We start from the raw sequence: 13,524 nt of genomic DNA, 5'->3' as shown, positions 1-13,524 counted from the left end.
ATATTAAACAAACTACGGCTTTTATAAAACTAATCGAATGGCAAAAAAACTAGATTTTCGATGCAAGGGAATTTACTATAGCGTGCTGTAATTCACTGTTGTTGTCACTTTTTCTATTGAAGGTCGATGTCTATTCATACTTACGCGTTTTCGACAGATCGATACCTACATGTGTATGACAAACGGTCTGTAGAATTTGATCAGCCAAGGTGATCATACAGGATGAGGTGCGCTATTCATAATTGAATAACACTCCCCCCGGGTACGACGATCGTAAATCGACTTACTATCCGCCGCACCGAACGTCCAGAATCGCCAACTTCGTCGCCGGGCGATCGTAGACACCACTAGATGTTCTGACAGTCGCCGATCGGACCTGGCCATCTGCGCTGACTCTTGTGCCGATGATTTTTCCCTTCGGCCAATAGTTACGGGGCATCTTTGGATCAGCAATGACGACTATATCACCGACAGTAATTGGTTTCACCTGTTGAAACCACTTGGACCTGCGGGTGATCTCTGGAAGGTAGTCCGATACCCAACGTTTCCAGTACTGATTTGCTAAAACTTGGGACGTTAGCCAGTTCTGCTTTAAGGCTGCACCGCTGTCGTCGAGGTTGCTCAACGGCTTCAACCCACCGGACGAGCCAAGCAAAAAATGGTTCGGTGTTAGTGCTGGAGCCGAATCGTCATCTATCGGAACATGGGATAAAGGTCCTGAGTTTACAATATTCTCAACTTCGGTCAGCACATTTCGGAGAATTTCGTCGGAGGGTCTTTTCGTCGAGCACACCAGCATCAGGTTGTTCTTCACGGTACGAATCAGCCGCTCCCAACTTCCACCCATGTGTGGGGCAAGAGGCGGGTTGAAGATCCACTCGAATCCAGAATTCCCTAGTTCTCTCATGAAATCGTCCTGGATGATCTCTTTGTTTAGTCGCCGTAACTCGCGATCCGCGCCCACAAAGTTCGTTCCACGATCACTGTAGACTTTCTGAGGGGTGCCACGACGTGCTATGAAGTTGCGAAGGGCCATGACGCAGGAACTCGTGTTGAGGGAGTGCACGACCTCCAAGTGGATCGCTCGGATGGTCAAACAGGTGGCGAGCATGACCCACCGCTTTTCTACTCTTCTGCCGACGCTGACCTCTATCGGACCGAAGTAGTCGACTCCGACGTGCGTGAACGGTCGTGAAAACGCTGCAAGGCGAGCGGGTGGAAGATCGGCCATGAACGGTGGATTTGGAACTGCGTGCTGGTTCTTGCATTGCTGGCAGTTCTTGCGCACTTGTTGGTAGCACACACGCAAGCGGGGAATGCGAAATTTTTGTCGAATTTCATTTATCACCGTTTCGTGGTTGTGGTGATGATATTTGCAGTGGTAATGTGCAACGATCAGACGGGTGGTTTGGTGTTTTTGTGGAAGGATGATTGGTTTCTTGGAATCATCTGTGGCGTAGTGACATGCAGCTATACGGGTTCGCATGCGCATAATGCCGTTATCGTCCAGCCAGGGTGTCAGCTGGTATAGGGAGCTGGATTTCGGTACACCCGTAGTTCTCTTTGGATTTTGCAGCGTTGCTATCTCGTCAGGGTAGGATTCCCGTTGACAAAGTCGAATCAGGGAATGCTCCGCTGTCAGCAGCTCCTTCGTCGCTAGGGGACCTGTAGCCGTCGCCATTCCTCGATGTCTTTGGCGACAGTTGTCGACAAATCGGTGAACGAATGCGACTGTTCTGCGTAGTCTCTCCCATGACGAGAAGTCGTCGAGTCGGAGTACTGGCTCCGAAGAAGCATGGTGTGCTAGAAGCGACGGACGTAATTCGTTATCGGTCGTATCCTTGCGGTTAGTCGACTTCGGCCAGTCCTCTTCAGGGCGCCAGAGAAAATCTGCACCTTTGAACCACCTATCTTTAGATGTCAGTTCTGGTAGAGTATTCCACTTCGTGGCATCGTCGGCAGGATTTTGCTTGCCCGGAACCCTTCGCCATTCGTTCATTTCGGATGTTTCCAGTATTTCACTAATCCTATGGTCTACATACTGACTGTAACGCCGGTGGTCCGAGTTGATCCAGCAGAGAACATCTCTGGAATCTGACCAGTACAGCTTCCGATGGATCTTGAAGCTTAGCGCCTTTTGGACGGTATGCGACAGTCGGGCGCCAAGTAAAGCGGCTTCGAGTTCCAGTCGTGGTATCGACGTAAACTTGAGCGGAGCAACTCGAGATTTGGCTGCGACTATGGAGCAGAAAGCGGATCCTTCGTAGACAAAACGAAGGTAGCAAACGGCAGCCGTACCGTTCTCGCTAGCATCCACCATCGTATGCAGCTGAACTTAATCGGCTTCGTTCGTAAGGTATTTGGAGTTGTAGCACCGAGGAATCTGCACATGTTCGACACGTGGCAACACCTTCAACCAAGTAAGCCATTTGTCGTAGGCGTCATCGTCGATTTCGTCATCCCACTGTACGCCGGATCGCCAGATTTGCTGTAGCAGAATCTTTAGGTACGACAGGAAGTGGGAAATTAGACCAAGCGGGTCGAAGATGGTCATCAAAACGCGAAGAACTTCCCGTTTCGTTGGCCTGCGTTCACCTCCTAGCAAACCCGGATCGTATCGGTTCCATCCCACTTTGTAGGTGAAGACGTCGTCGGTCGTGTTCCACCACATGCCTAAAACCTTCTCTGTGGCCAATTCGGAAGACAGGTCGAGACATTTCTCATCGGTATCCACTCCTTGCAGCGCCGCCAGTACCACACTTGAGTTACTGATCCAGTTCCGAATCTCGAACCCGCCTTGTTGGTGGACGTGTCTAACATCCTTAGCCAGCTGGATGGCCTGCTCTTCAGAGTCTACACTGACCAGCATATCGTCGACATAGTGGGACTTCGTGATGGCTCGATGTGCTGCTGGATAATCGCATGCGAAACGGTCGGCATTTACGTTCTTCACGAACTGTGCAGTTGTTGGGGAGCAGCATGCTCCGAAGGTCATAACCTGCATGGCATACACCTCGGTTTCTCCCCGTTCGTTCACCCAGTAGAAGCACTGGCTAAATTGGTCTTCGGCACGGATCAACACCTGGTGAAACATTTCACGTATATCGCCGGTGAGTCCGATGCGACGTTCTCGAAACTGGAGCAGAATTGTGAGGAGGGAGCAAAGTAGGTCTGGTCCTTTGAGAAGAGCCGAGTTGAGCGAAGTGCCGTGGGCGCATGCCGCTGCGTCCCACACTACCCGTACTTTGCCGGGTTTGTTGGGATTAGTTACGGGGAAAACCGGTAGATACCACCGGCGCAGTACTTTCTGGTTAACTTCATCATCACTAAGCAACCTGATGTAGCCTTTTGGGGGCCGTCCATATACCACGTGGACAACTTAGAGGGGGGAGGGGGTTTGAGTAAAGTCCACGATTGTCCACGGAGAGGGGGGTGGGGGTCTGTCAAATGTCCACGTGGACAAAATTGATTTCTGGAAAAATAGATTCATCAACGAAACAAATTATTATATTGATGTGATTCTCCTTCGCGACAGTTCTTTATAATTTTCAATAAATCATTTGTACGTAGTTAGCGATGGCTACTCAAAGGATAAAATCATAGCATTGCATATCAATTTTGAAATTTAAAATGCCAAATTCCTTGAAAAATCGTCTAGTAAAAAATACTAAACAAAATTCTGGAGTATCAGAATGAAGCGTTGATCGTAACAGCAACGGAGTTTTTTTTTTATCAGAATTTACGATAAAATTCTGTATGGATTTCTAGAAGTTTTATATCAATTTTTTAAACTACTTCAAAGTTTTTAAATACAAATCTATAGATACTTTCACGTCAAAAAACTTTACAAGTAATTTCGTCTTAAATATAAAATATTTTATAGTACATTAAAGTCAAAATCATATCACTATGAGCGAGTTGCTGTAATTATCGTTTTTCGGCAAAGATCTAAAAAAAACAATCTTTGTTAGTTTTCATAATATCTCAGCATATTGTCGCGCTTATCTTTTATTAGAGTCCAGCGGCGGTCGTACGCTCGCAAGGCTTACTGTCGCAGTGACACTCGCAAGGAAAAACAAAAGAATTATGTTCCCGCCCAAAACAAAAGTACGTGGGTTTCGCAAAGTGACAGATGTTTTTGATTGTATTTGTGATGAACGGCAAGAGTGGCTCACTGAGATTAGTGTGCTTGCTGTCAAATCCCATATAATGGGATAGAATTCTATTGAGATCGGGTGACGCTGTTATGGTTAGTAACTGTCGCGCGTATATCAGAAGCCGAACACAGATAATCGCCATATTCTGATTTTTCTCGAGAGGCATAATAAAAGTTATCAAAAATATGGTACAATCATAAGTTGAACAAACATTCAGAAAGCCAGGTAACATTTTATGGCACAAATTTCCCGAACGTGCCTCTAGAGCCGACCTACTGATACCAGGTAACATTTAGATAGTTTGTAGTACGAAAATATCGTAATACATTATATTATATAATACAGTGGTGTTTCGGTTTTATCACTAGTCGTTTTAATCACTACTCGCCCAAATTCACGGTTTTTAATTCGATTATATCACGATTTTCATTTCGTTTTTATCACACTTGTTTTTAAACATTCCGAAAACAATATAAAATAAATACTGCATTGTCCAGTCCACCAAAACAGCTGAAAAATATAAGCTACGACTTGTATATTTTGCAGCTGAACGATTTTGGATAAAAAATTTACATTTATTTCTCGTTTCGCTAAATTCACGGTTTCGTTTTTATCACGGTAAAAAATTTTTTGACCGTGATAAAACCGAAAAACCACTGTATAATATATTACGAATATTTTCGTATTACAAATTATCTAAATATGTTACCTGGCTCTTTGAATGTTTGTTTAACCTATGATTGTCGCATATTTTATTTATATTTTATTATTTACATTATAAAAATTAAGAATTATATTTATTTAATGCATCATTATCTGAAAAAAAAAAATGAAAACCACATTTTTTTATAAAAAAAATCGATATTTTTTACAGAAGTCCACGTGGACATTAGGGGAGGGGGGTAGGGGTCAGTGGAAAGTCCATGCTTGTCCACGGGGAGGGGGGAGGGGGTCAAAAATCATGATTTTTCTGTCCACGTGGTATATGGACGGCCCCTTGCCAGGTACTCGTCGATTTTTCCCTGCATGGTTGTTCGCAGCTCTGGCTCTTTATCCATCCGCTTTTTCAGGCATTGAAACCGTTGCAGCGCCATGGATCGACTATCCGGTAGACGGGTATCGTCATATCTCCAGAGTAGGCCGGATTCGTATCGATCCTCTCGGCGGTGCGTAAGTGATTGTAACAGCGTGAGAGCCCGTTCATCTTCGACGGATAACAGCAACTTGTCCGGTTTGATGACTCCTAGGCTGTCGAGAGAAAAGTAGTCCTTCATTACTTGGTGTAGGTCCTTGTCTGCTTCGGTGTTACACGGACAGATGTGAAAGCTGTAGTGGTGAAGGTTTGCTCCACGATCACTGACTTGTCCTCAACAGATGGTCCAGCCCAGCCGCGACTTAACTGCTATCGGCTGCCCGAATTCTCCCTCTCGACTTTTCAACACGAGGCCAAGATGGGCGTGTTTAGTTCCGATCAGTATGCGTGGTCGTACATCTCGGTAGGAGTCGATCGGCAGATCTCGGAGATGTGAATACTCCTGGGACAGTTTGCTCATATCCAATGTTTGCGATGGTAGCTTAAGCTCCTTCACCGTTCGTACATCGTTGATGTCGAACCGCTTACTTCTCTCTTTAGCTCCAGCGATTTGAAGATTGTATACTCGGGAATCCGGTTCACAGCGTTCCGTTCCTCCCGTCCAACGCAGGCATAGCGGTCGTTCGGCACCATCCAGCTCTAGCAGATCAGCCAGCTCTTGATCAAGCAGGGTAAGTTCGGAGCCCTGCAAAACGGTGAGTCGATAAGGAGAGCGTCCAATATAGCTCTGGTCCTCACAAGTTCCTACCTCATGCTTCCACGGGTCAAGCGATGACAAAGACCGCCAGCTAAGAGTTGTGTGCTTAGCTGGTAGTGCAGCCTGGGCACTGTTGTCCTTCTGACTTCAGCTAGATTGAGGAGGTACGATCCGAGTGTCTGTTCACCAAGGAGGTGCGGCTCAAACAGCGTCTGTTCTGGCATCCAGCGGCTGAGTAAGAAACGCTGCACCACGCCCAGCTAGATCCAAGGTGGTAGCCCCATCAGCGTGGTCGTCCCAGTGTTGGTTGGGACGTTAAACAGAACTGGCACGATGGCCCTCCGGCGAGACAGGAGTGTTGGCGTAGGCCCAATAAGCCACCCGTAAAAATCCCCATTGCGAATAACATAGGAGAAAATACGACTCGATACAATCGGCAAAGACCCACGCGACGAAATAAGGACTACGATTGGAAACTTGGAACATGGAATTGCAAGTCACTCGGTTTCGCAGGATGTGACAGGATAATCTACGACGAACTAAATCCCCGCAACTTCGACATCGTGGCGTTGCAGGAACTTTGTTGGACTGGACAGAAAGTGTGGAAAAGCGGGCATCGAGCGGCTACTTTCTACCAAAGCTGTGGCACCACCAATGAACTGGGAACAGGATTTATAGTGTTGGGCAAGATGCGACAACGTGTGATCGGGTGGCAGCCGATCAACGCAAGGATGTGCATGTTGAGAGTTAAGGGCCGTTTCTTCAACTACAGCATCATCAACGTCCACTGCCCACACGAAGGGAGACCCGATGACGAGAAAGAAGCGTTCTACGCGCAGTTAGAGCAAACATACGATGGGTGCTCGCCGCGTGACGTGAAAATCGTTGTCGGCGACATGAACGCGCAGGTAGGAAGGGAGGAAATGTACAGACCGGTAATCGGGCGAAATAGCCTGCACGCCGTATCGAATGATAACGGCCAGCGATGCGTAAACTTTGCAGCCTCCCGTGGTATGGTAGTCCGAAGCACCTTCTTCCCCCGCAAAGATATCCACAAAGCCACCTGGAGATCACCCGACCAACAAACAGAAAATCAAATCGACCACGTTCTAATCGACGGTAAATTCTTCTCGGATATAACCAACGTCCGCACATACCGCAGTGCGAATATAGATTCAGATCACTACTTAGTCGCTGTATGCATGCGCTCAAAACTTTCGACAGTTATCACCACGCGTCGAATTCGAACGCCGCGGCTCAACATCGAGCAACTTCGTAACGTAGAAGTGGCTCAAGACTACGCGCAGCAGTTAGCAGTGGCCCTACCAACGGAAGAGCAGCTTGGCGCAGCTACACTTGAAGATGGCTGGAGGGACATCCGATCCGCCATAGGTAGTACCTCGGCTACAGCACTAGGCCTCGCGACTCCGAATCACAGAAACGACTGGTACGACGGCGAATGTGAACAGTTGAAAAACGAGAAGAATGCAGCATGGGCGAGAATGCTGCAACACCGTACGAGAGCGAATGAGGCACGTTACAAACAGGCGCGGAACAGGCAGAACTCAGTCTTCCGGATGAAGAAGCGCCAGCAGGAAGAACGAGATCGCGAAGCGATGGAAGAGCTGTACCGCGCTAAGGACACACGAAAGTTCTACGAGAAGCTGAACCGCTCGCGCAGAGGCTTTGTGCCACAAGCCGACATGTGCCGAGATAATCACGGGAATATTCTCACGAGCGAGCGTGAGGTGGTCGAGAGGTGGCGGCAGCATTACGATGAGCACCTCAATGGCGACGTTGCAAGTACCGAAGGTGGCGTGGTAACAGATCTAGGAGTATGTGCACAGGACGGAAGACTTCCGGCCCCTGACCTTCAAGAGATTGAGGAGGAGGTTGGCCGGTTGAAAAACAACAAAGCCGCTGGAGCAGATCAACTACCAAGCGAGCTTCTAAAATACGGTGGAGAAGCACTGGTGAGAGCACTACACTGGGTCATTACCAAGATTTGGGAGGAGGAAGTATTACCGGAGGAATGGATGGAAGGTATCGTGTGTCCCATCTACAAAAAGGGCGACAAGTTGGATTGCGGGAATTACCGCGCGATCACACTACTGAGCGCTGCCTACAAGATACTCTCTCAAATCTTATGCCGCCGTCTATCACCGATTGCAAGAGAGTTCGTGGGGCAATATCAGGCTGGATTTATGGGTGAACGCGCTACAACGGACCAGATGTTCGCCATCCGCCAGGTGTTGCAGAAATGCCGCGAATACAACGTGCCCACACATCACTTGTTCATCGATTTCAAATCGGCGTATGATACAATCGATCGAGAACAGCTATGGCAGATTGTGCACGAATACGGATTCCCGGATAAACTGATACGGTTGATCAAGGCGACGATGGATCGAGTGATGTGCGTAGTTCGAGTATCAGGGACACTCTCGAGTCCCTTTGAATCTCGCAGAGGGCTACGGCAAGGTGATGGTCTTTCGTGCTTGCTGTTCAACATTGCTTTGGAGGGTGTAATAAGAAGAGCGGGGATAAACACGAGTGGGACGATTTTCACGAAATCCGTTCAGCTGCTTGGTTTCGCCGATGATATTGATATTATTGCTCGTAAATGTGAGACGATGGCGGAAACGTACATCCGACTAAAGAGTGAAGCCAGGCGAATCGGACTAGTCATTAATGTGTCGAAGACAAAGTACATGCTGGCAAAGGGCTCCAGGGAGGAATCACCGCGCCCGCCACCCCGAATTCATATCGACGGTGATGAAATCGAGGCGGTTGGAGAATTCGTGTACTTGGGCTCACTGGTGACCGCCGACAACGACACCAGCAGAGAAATTCAGAGGCGCATTGTGGCAGGAAATCGTTCTTACTTTGGACTTCGCAGAACTCTACGATCGAATAAAGTTCGCCGTAACACGAAGTTAACCATCTACAAAACGCTGATTAGACCGGTCGTCCTCTATGGGCACGAAACATGGACCCTACGTGCAGAGGACCAACGCGCCCTTGGAGTTTTCGAACGGAAGGTGTTGCGTACCATCTACGGCGGAGTGCAGATGTAAGACGGGACTTGGAGAAGGCGAATGAACCACGAGCTGCATCAGCTGCTGAGAGAACCAACCATCGTCCATACCGCGAAAATCGGGAGGCTACGGTGGGCGGGTCACGTCATCAGGATGTCGGATAGCAACCCGACTAAAATGGTTCTCGAGAGTCATCCGACCGGTACAAGAAGACGTGGAGCGCAGCGAGCTAGGTGGATCGACCAAGTGGAGGACGATCTGCGGACCCTACGCAGAGTGCGGAACTGGAGACAAGCAACCATGGACCGAGTGGAATGGAGGCGGCTACTATGTACAGCAGAGGCCACCCCGGCCTTAGCCTGACCGGTAAGTAAGTAAGTTCGGAGCCCTCTTCCAAGAAGGCGTACGTGTGAACTACAGTCGTTTTTCCGTACAGAACGACAGGGAGGTAGCGAAACAGCGCAGAGTTGGTGGCTGTTTGATGAGTATTGCATCCAGATGAATTTGTGCAGGGTGTAGCTGATGGCTTGCTTTCGTTTCCGGCTGTAGCTGTGGTTGCGGTATTCTGAGGCCTCTCCTTCGAATCGTTATGCAGCAGCTCGTGGTGCCGATATGTGCACCCATTTTTACCGCACGGTTTGGCGTTGCAGTTTCCCTTGTGCATTCGCAGACAGGTTCTGCACAGACTCCCTAATAGCAGCCCAACGTGATTCTCTGGATAACTCGACGAAGCGCTTACACTTGTCGGCGGATTTGCAGGTGTCCTTACAGATTGGACAAACCTGTTTTGCCGGCGCTGGTTTAGTGTGTTCCTCCGACGAAGCATTCTTGCTCTCCTCAGAGGCGTCAGAGTGGGCGTTGAGATACGCATTTCCCTTTTTTGAACCGCGAGCCTCATTTCGGGGAGGGTTTTCATACTGCACCGGTGGCGAGAAGGTGACGATGCTTGCCGCTTCTGCCAAGGTGTATATCCAATTGCTGAATGTCGCCAGGTTGGCCGTGGGTTCGGTTAGACGATGCTGGGCCCAATTAAGTTTGAGCGAGGATGGAAGCTTGCTGACTAACTGATGTAGCAACGTAACGTTGTACATATACTCCTGCAGGCCACACGCGTCTACGGTGGCACAGAAGTTCTGCACATGTACGGCGAAGTCAACCAGCGCATCCAACTTGTCTTCCCTGATGGTCGGTAGAGAGCTCACTTTCTCAATTAGCGACTGAATAATGACTTCGGGTTGCCCGAACAGCATTTTCAGGGTCGACAGAATACCTGAAACGTTTCCAGGGAACATCAGACGACTTTTTACCGCTTCATAGGCCTTGCCTTTCAGGCTCTTCTGCAGTCGAACTAGGTTCTCCTCCTCGGTGAACCCGCACATCGTGGTCGTTCGGTTGTACATCGACAGAAATATCGGCCATTCTTCTGGGTTACCGGAAAACGTTGCAAATCCCTCGGTATTGCTTGTCTGGCTGCCACTTGGGATCTAGAGAGCTGAAATTCATCCTGAGACTCCTCCTGAGACAGTCCGTGGAAGCCTTGGAGGCCACTCTGAGGGTTTTGATGGTGGACACCGGTAGAGCAGGCCGGTGGAGCCAGGACCTGTCCATCAAATATAGTGGAATTGAATGGGGGTCTGGATGACCAGGTGAATGGATCACCGATAAGATTTGGTGGCATTCCTCCCTGACGGAAGTGATTGGACTGCGATGGCTGCCTCACAGCTGCGGTCGTTGCTGCTGCTGTGTGAGTCGGCTGCATCCTTGAACGCAGGTCGAATTGTTGACCAGTTTGTGTATTACTGGCGAAGCCATTATGGGCGTTTGGTTCGAAACGAATTCGTGGCTGTACGAACCGCCCAGTGGTTTGCGTTGGCTCCATGGTGTCAACGGGGAGTTGTGGTCTATCCCTACTATGACCACTCACATCTGGTACGATCTGCTGTATCTGACTGGTTTTCTGTACCCAGTCGATCACTCGGCTTGAAGCTTCACTGCGGCTCTTCGATCCGTTTTCACTTCTCCTCGAACTTCTCTCGCTCAACGCCTCTTCGAGCAACCGATACTTCTCCTCCAGATACTTTCGATGTTCTTGTGTAGCTTTTTCTTCGGCGATTCTTCGGCGCTCTTCTTGCTGCTGCTGGAATTCCCTTTCCTCCTGTAGCCGCATCAGCTGAAGCCTTGCACGACTAACCGCTGACTTCTGCGACGAAGAAAAGGAAACCTCTGATAAGGCTTTCGCTGCGTCCTCGACCGGAATATCTGCTTCCCCATTATCTCTGTTAGACAACTGCTTCTGTTGATCGGCCTTCGTTTGATAGGTCACCACTTTTGAAGAGGGTTTTCGAACGCTGCTGACGAGATCCTCAGAAGCAGCTTTATGGACTTCATTTCCTGGAGGAATCACTAGATTGGTGCGCGTGCTAGTAACGATGTGGCCAATCGGCTGGCTCCTGGTTGACTTGCGCTCCAAGTTGTCATCGTCCCGTTTGGTGCCGTTGTCTAAAGCTGCCTTAGTTCGCTGGATCCATGTCGCGGTAACGCAGTTTGTACAGCTCCAGCTCTTGTCGGCAATATCTTCAGAAACACCCACACAGGAAAAATGAAACCACCCATCGCATTTGTCACACTGAACCATCGTCTTGGTGTCCGCTTCTTTGCACGTCTTACACGAATGTCCTTCCAACGTTTCGTCCACAACTACCACATTTGGAATCTCACCACCACCAGCACTTTGACCACCAACCGCACCACCTTCATCTGGCATTTTTCGCGCGCCTTTATCGCCCTTCGCACCCGACTTGATACACCCGCGACTCGGCATCACGCTCAACTCGTCCGATAAACGAAAATTATATGCTGTTGAAAGTCGTTTCAACGGGAATCAATCTCCGAAAAGTTATTCTCCAACAGGCACTGAATTAAAAACACGATCAGCTCGTTTTTGGGAGAATATAATTTTCCTGCGGGCAACATATTGATAGAGAACAGATATAAACAAAACTTATGAAATAGAAGGCACGATATTTTAAGCTATAGAGTTTTTCAGAAGTGATCCGTGGGATTCGTTAGGCGAACCCCTATACAACATATTTTTGTTATGCAGCTATGGTTTTTAACTCACGTTTAGTTCCTCTTAGGTAGCAATCAGTCTCTCGTACGGTGGATGTTTTCGAGGTTGTTACGGGTCTATGCGAGTGCCTATTATAGTATCAGTTAGCGCATTTCTACGAGAGTATAATAATATCGGCTCATCTCACCTTATATGTAGCTCAGATGGTAGCGTTTTCTTAGCTTAAACTTTACCTCGGCCCGATGTCGTGGAACCAGAGCGTTAATGATTAATCATAAATTTAATCATGATTAATGATTAATGATTAAGATTAATCAAAAATCAGTAATCATAATCACCAAAATTTTTCATTTAATCATTAATCATTAATCTTAATCACACTGATTTCGCAATTTAATCATTAATCAGTAATCATAATCATAAGAAAAAAAAATTAATCAATCATTAATCATTCATCACCAAAAATTTTTCCCCATATAAAATATATGATCCAATTTGAATTGGTTCAAATGCTGTTCTTCTTGATTATTTTTTCAATAATCTCCCAGACAGAGTTACCTTTTACTTTTGGAACTTCAAAAATATTTTAAACAATAATTATATTTTAATCATTTCCTGTTTTTTGTGATTGATTAATCATGATTAATCATGATTTTTAATCAATGAGCCATTTTTAATCATTAATCATAATCAATAATCACAGATAAAATCAATTTTAATCATTAATCATAATCATTAATCATCCCAAAAATCAAATTAATCATTAATCATAATCAATAATCACCGAAATTTGAATTTTAATCACCAATGATTAATCATGATTAAAATATTTGTTAATCATGAACGCTCTGCGTGGAACCTACATTTCATTATATGATTTTGAGGCACTTAGAAGCAATGTGAAGTATATTTGCAATTTTTCTCACCAATCAATAACGCATTTGATGCAAAACTGTATGCTCTTATATGTGCCGATTGTAGCTAACCTAAATGATGAAGATTCTAGTTCAGTTGATTTTTTGCATATATAAATTAGTTTTTGCTTACCAGCCTTGAAGAGTGTTGTATCTAAGTTATCTACTAGCGCAATATTAAACAAACTACGGCTTTTATAAAACTAATCGAATGGCAAAAAAACTAGATTTTCGATGCAAGGGAATTTACTATAGCGTGCTGTAATTCACTGTTGTTGTCACTTTTTCTATTGAAGGTCGATGTCTATTCATACTTACGCGTTTTCGACAGATCGATACCTACATGTGTATGACAAACGGTCTGTAGAATTTGATCAGCCAAGGTGATCATACAGGATGAGGTGCGCTATTCATAATTGAATAACAACCCCCATATATTTTGAACCCCCTGGATCGTATTATCACAATTTTCACAGATTTAATAAAAAGATGACTCAAATTTTTAGAATCATTCGCTAAATTACATTGCTCTGCACGGAATGCAATCATTTCCCC

The 13,524-nt window shown here is 46.7% G+C and overlaps 1 protein-coding gene across 1 annotated transcript; it reads right to left on the bottom strand.

Annotated features, from left to right (window-relative positions):
• Window positions 1-286: 286 nt before the first annotated feature.
• LOC134291059 (uncharacterized) lies at window positions 287-2,320 on the bottom strand. Its single transcript, XM_062858339.1, has one exon. The coding sequence runs from the start codon at window positions 2,318-2,320 to the stop codon at window positions 287-289; it is 2,034 nt and encodes a 677-aa protein (XP_062714323.1).
• Window positions 2,321-13,524: the final 11,204 nt, after the last annotated feature.

This window comes from Aedes albopictus, chromosome 3, assembly GCF_035046485.1.
Source record: "Aedes albopictus strain Foshan chromosome 3, AalbF5, whole genome shotgun sequence".
Taxonomy (NCBI): Eukaryota; Metazoa; Arthropoda; class Insecta; order Diptera; family Culicidae; genus Aedes; species Aedes albopictus.
Note: the sequence above shows the minus strand (reverse complement) of the source record. Positions and strands in the feature narration are given on the sequence as shown.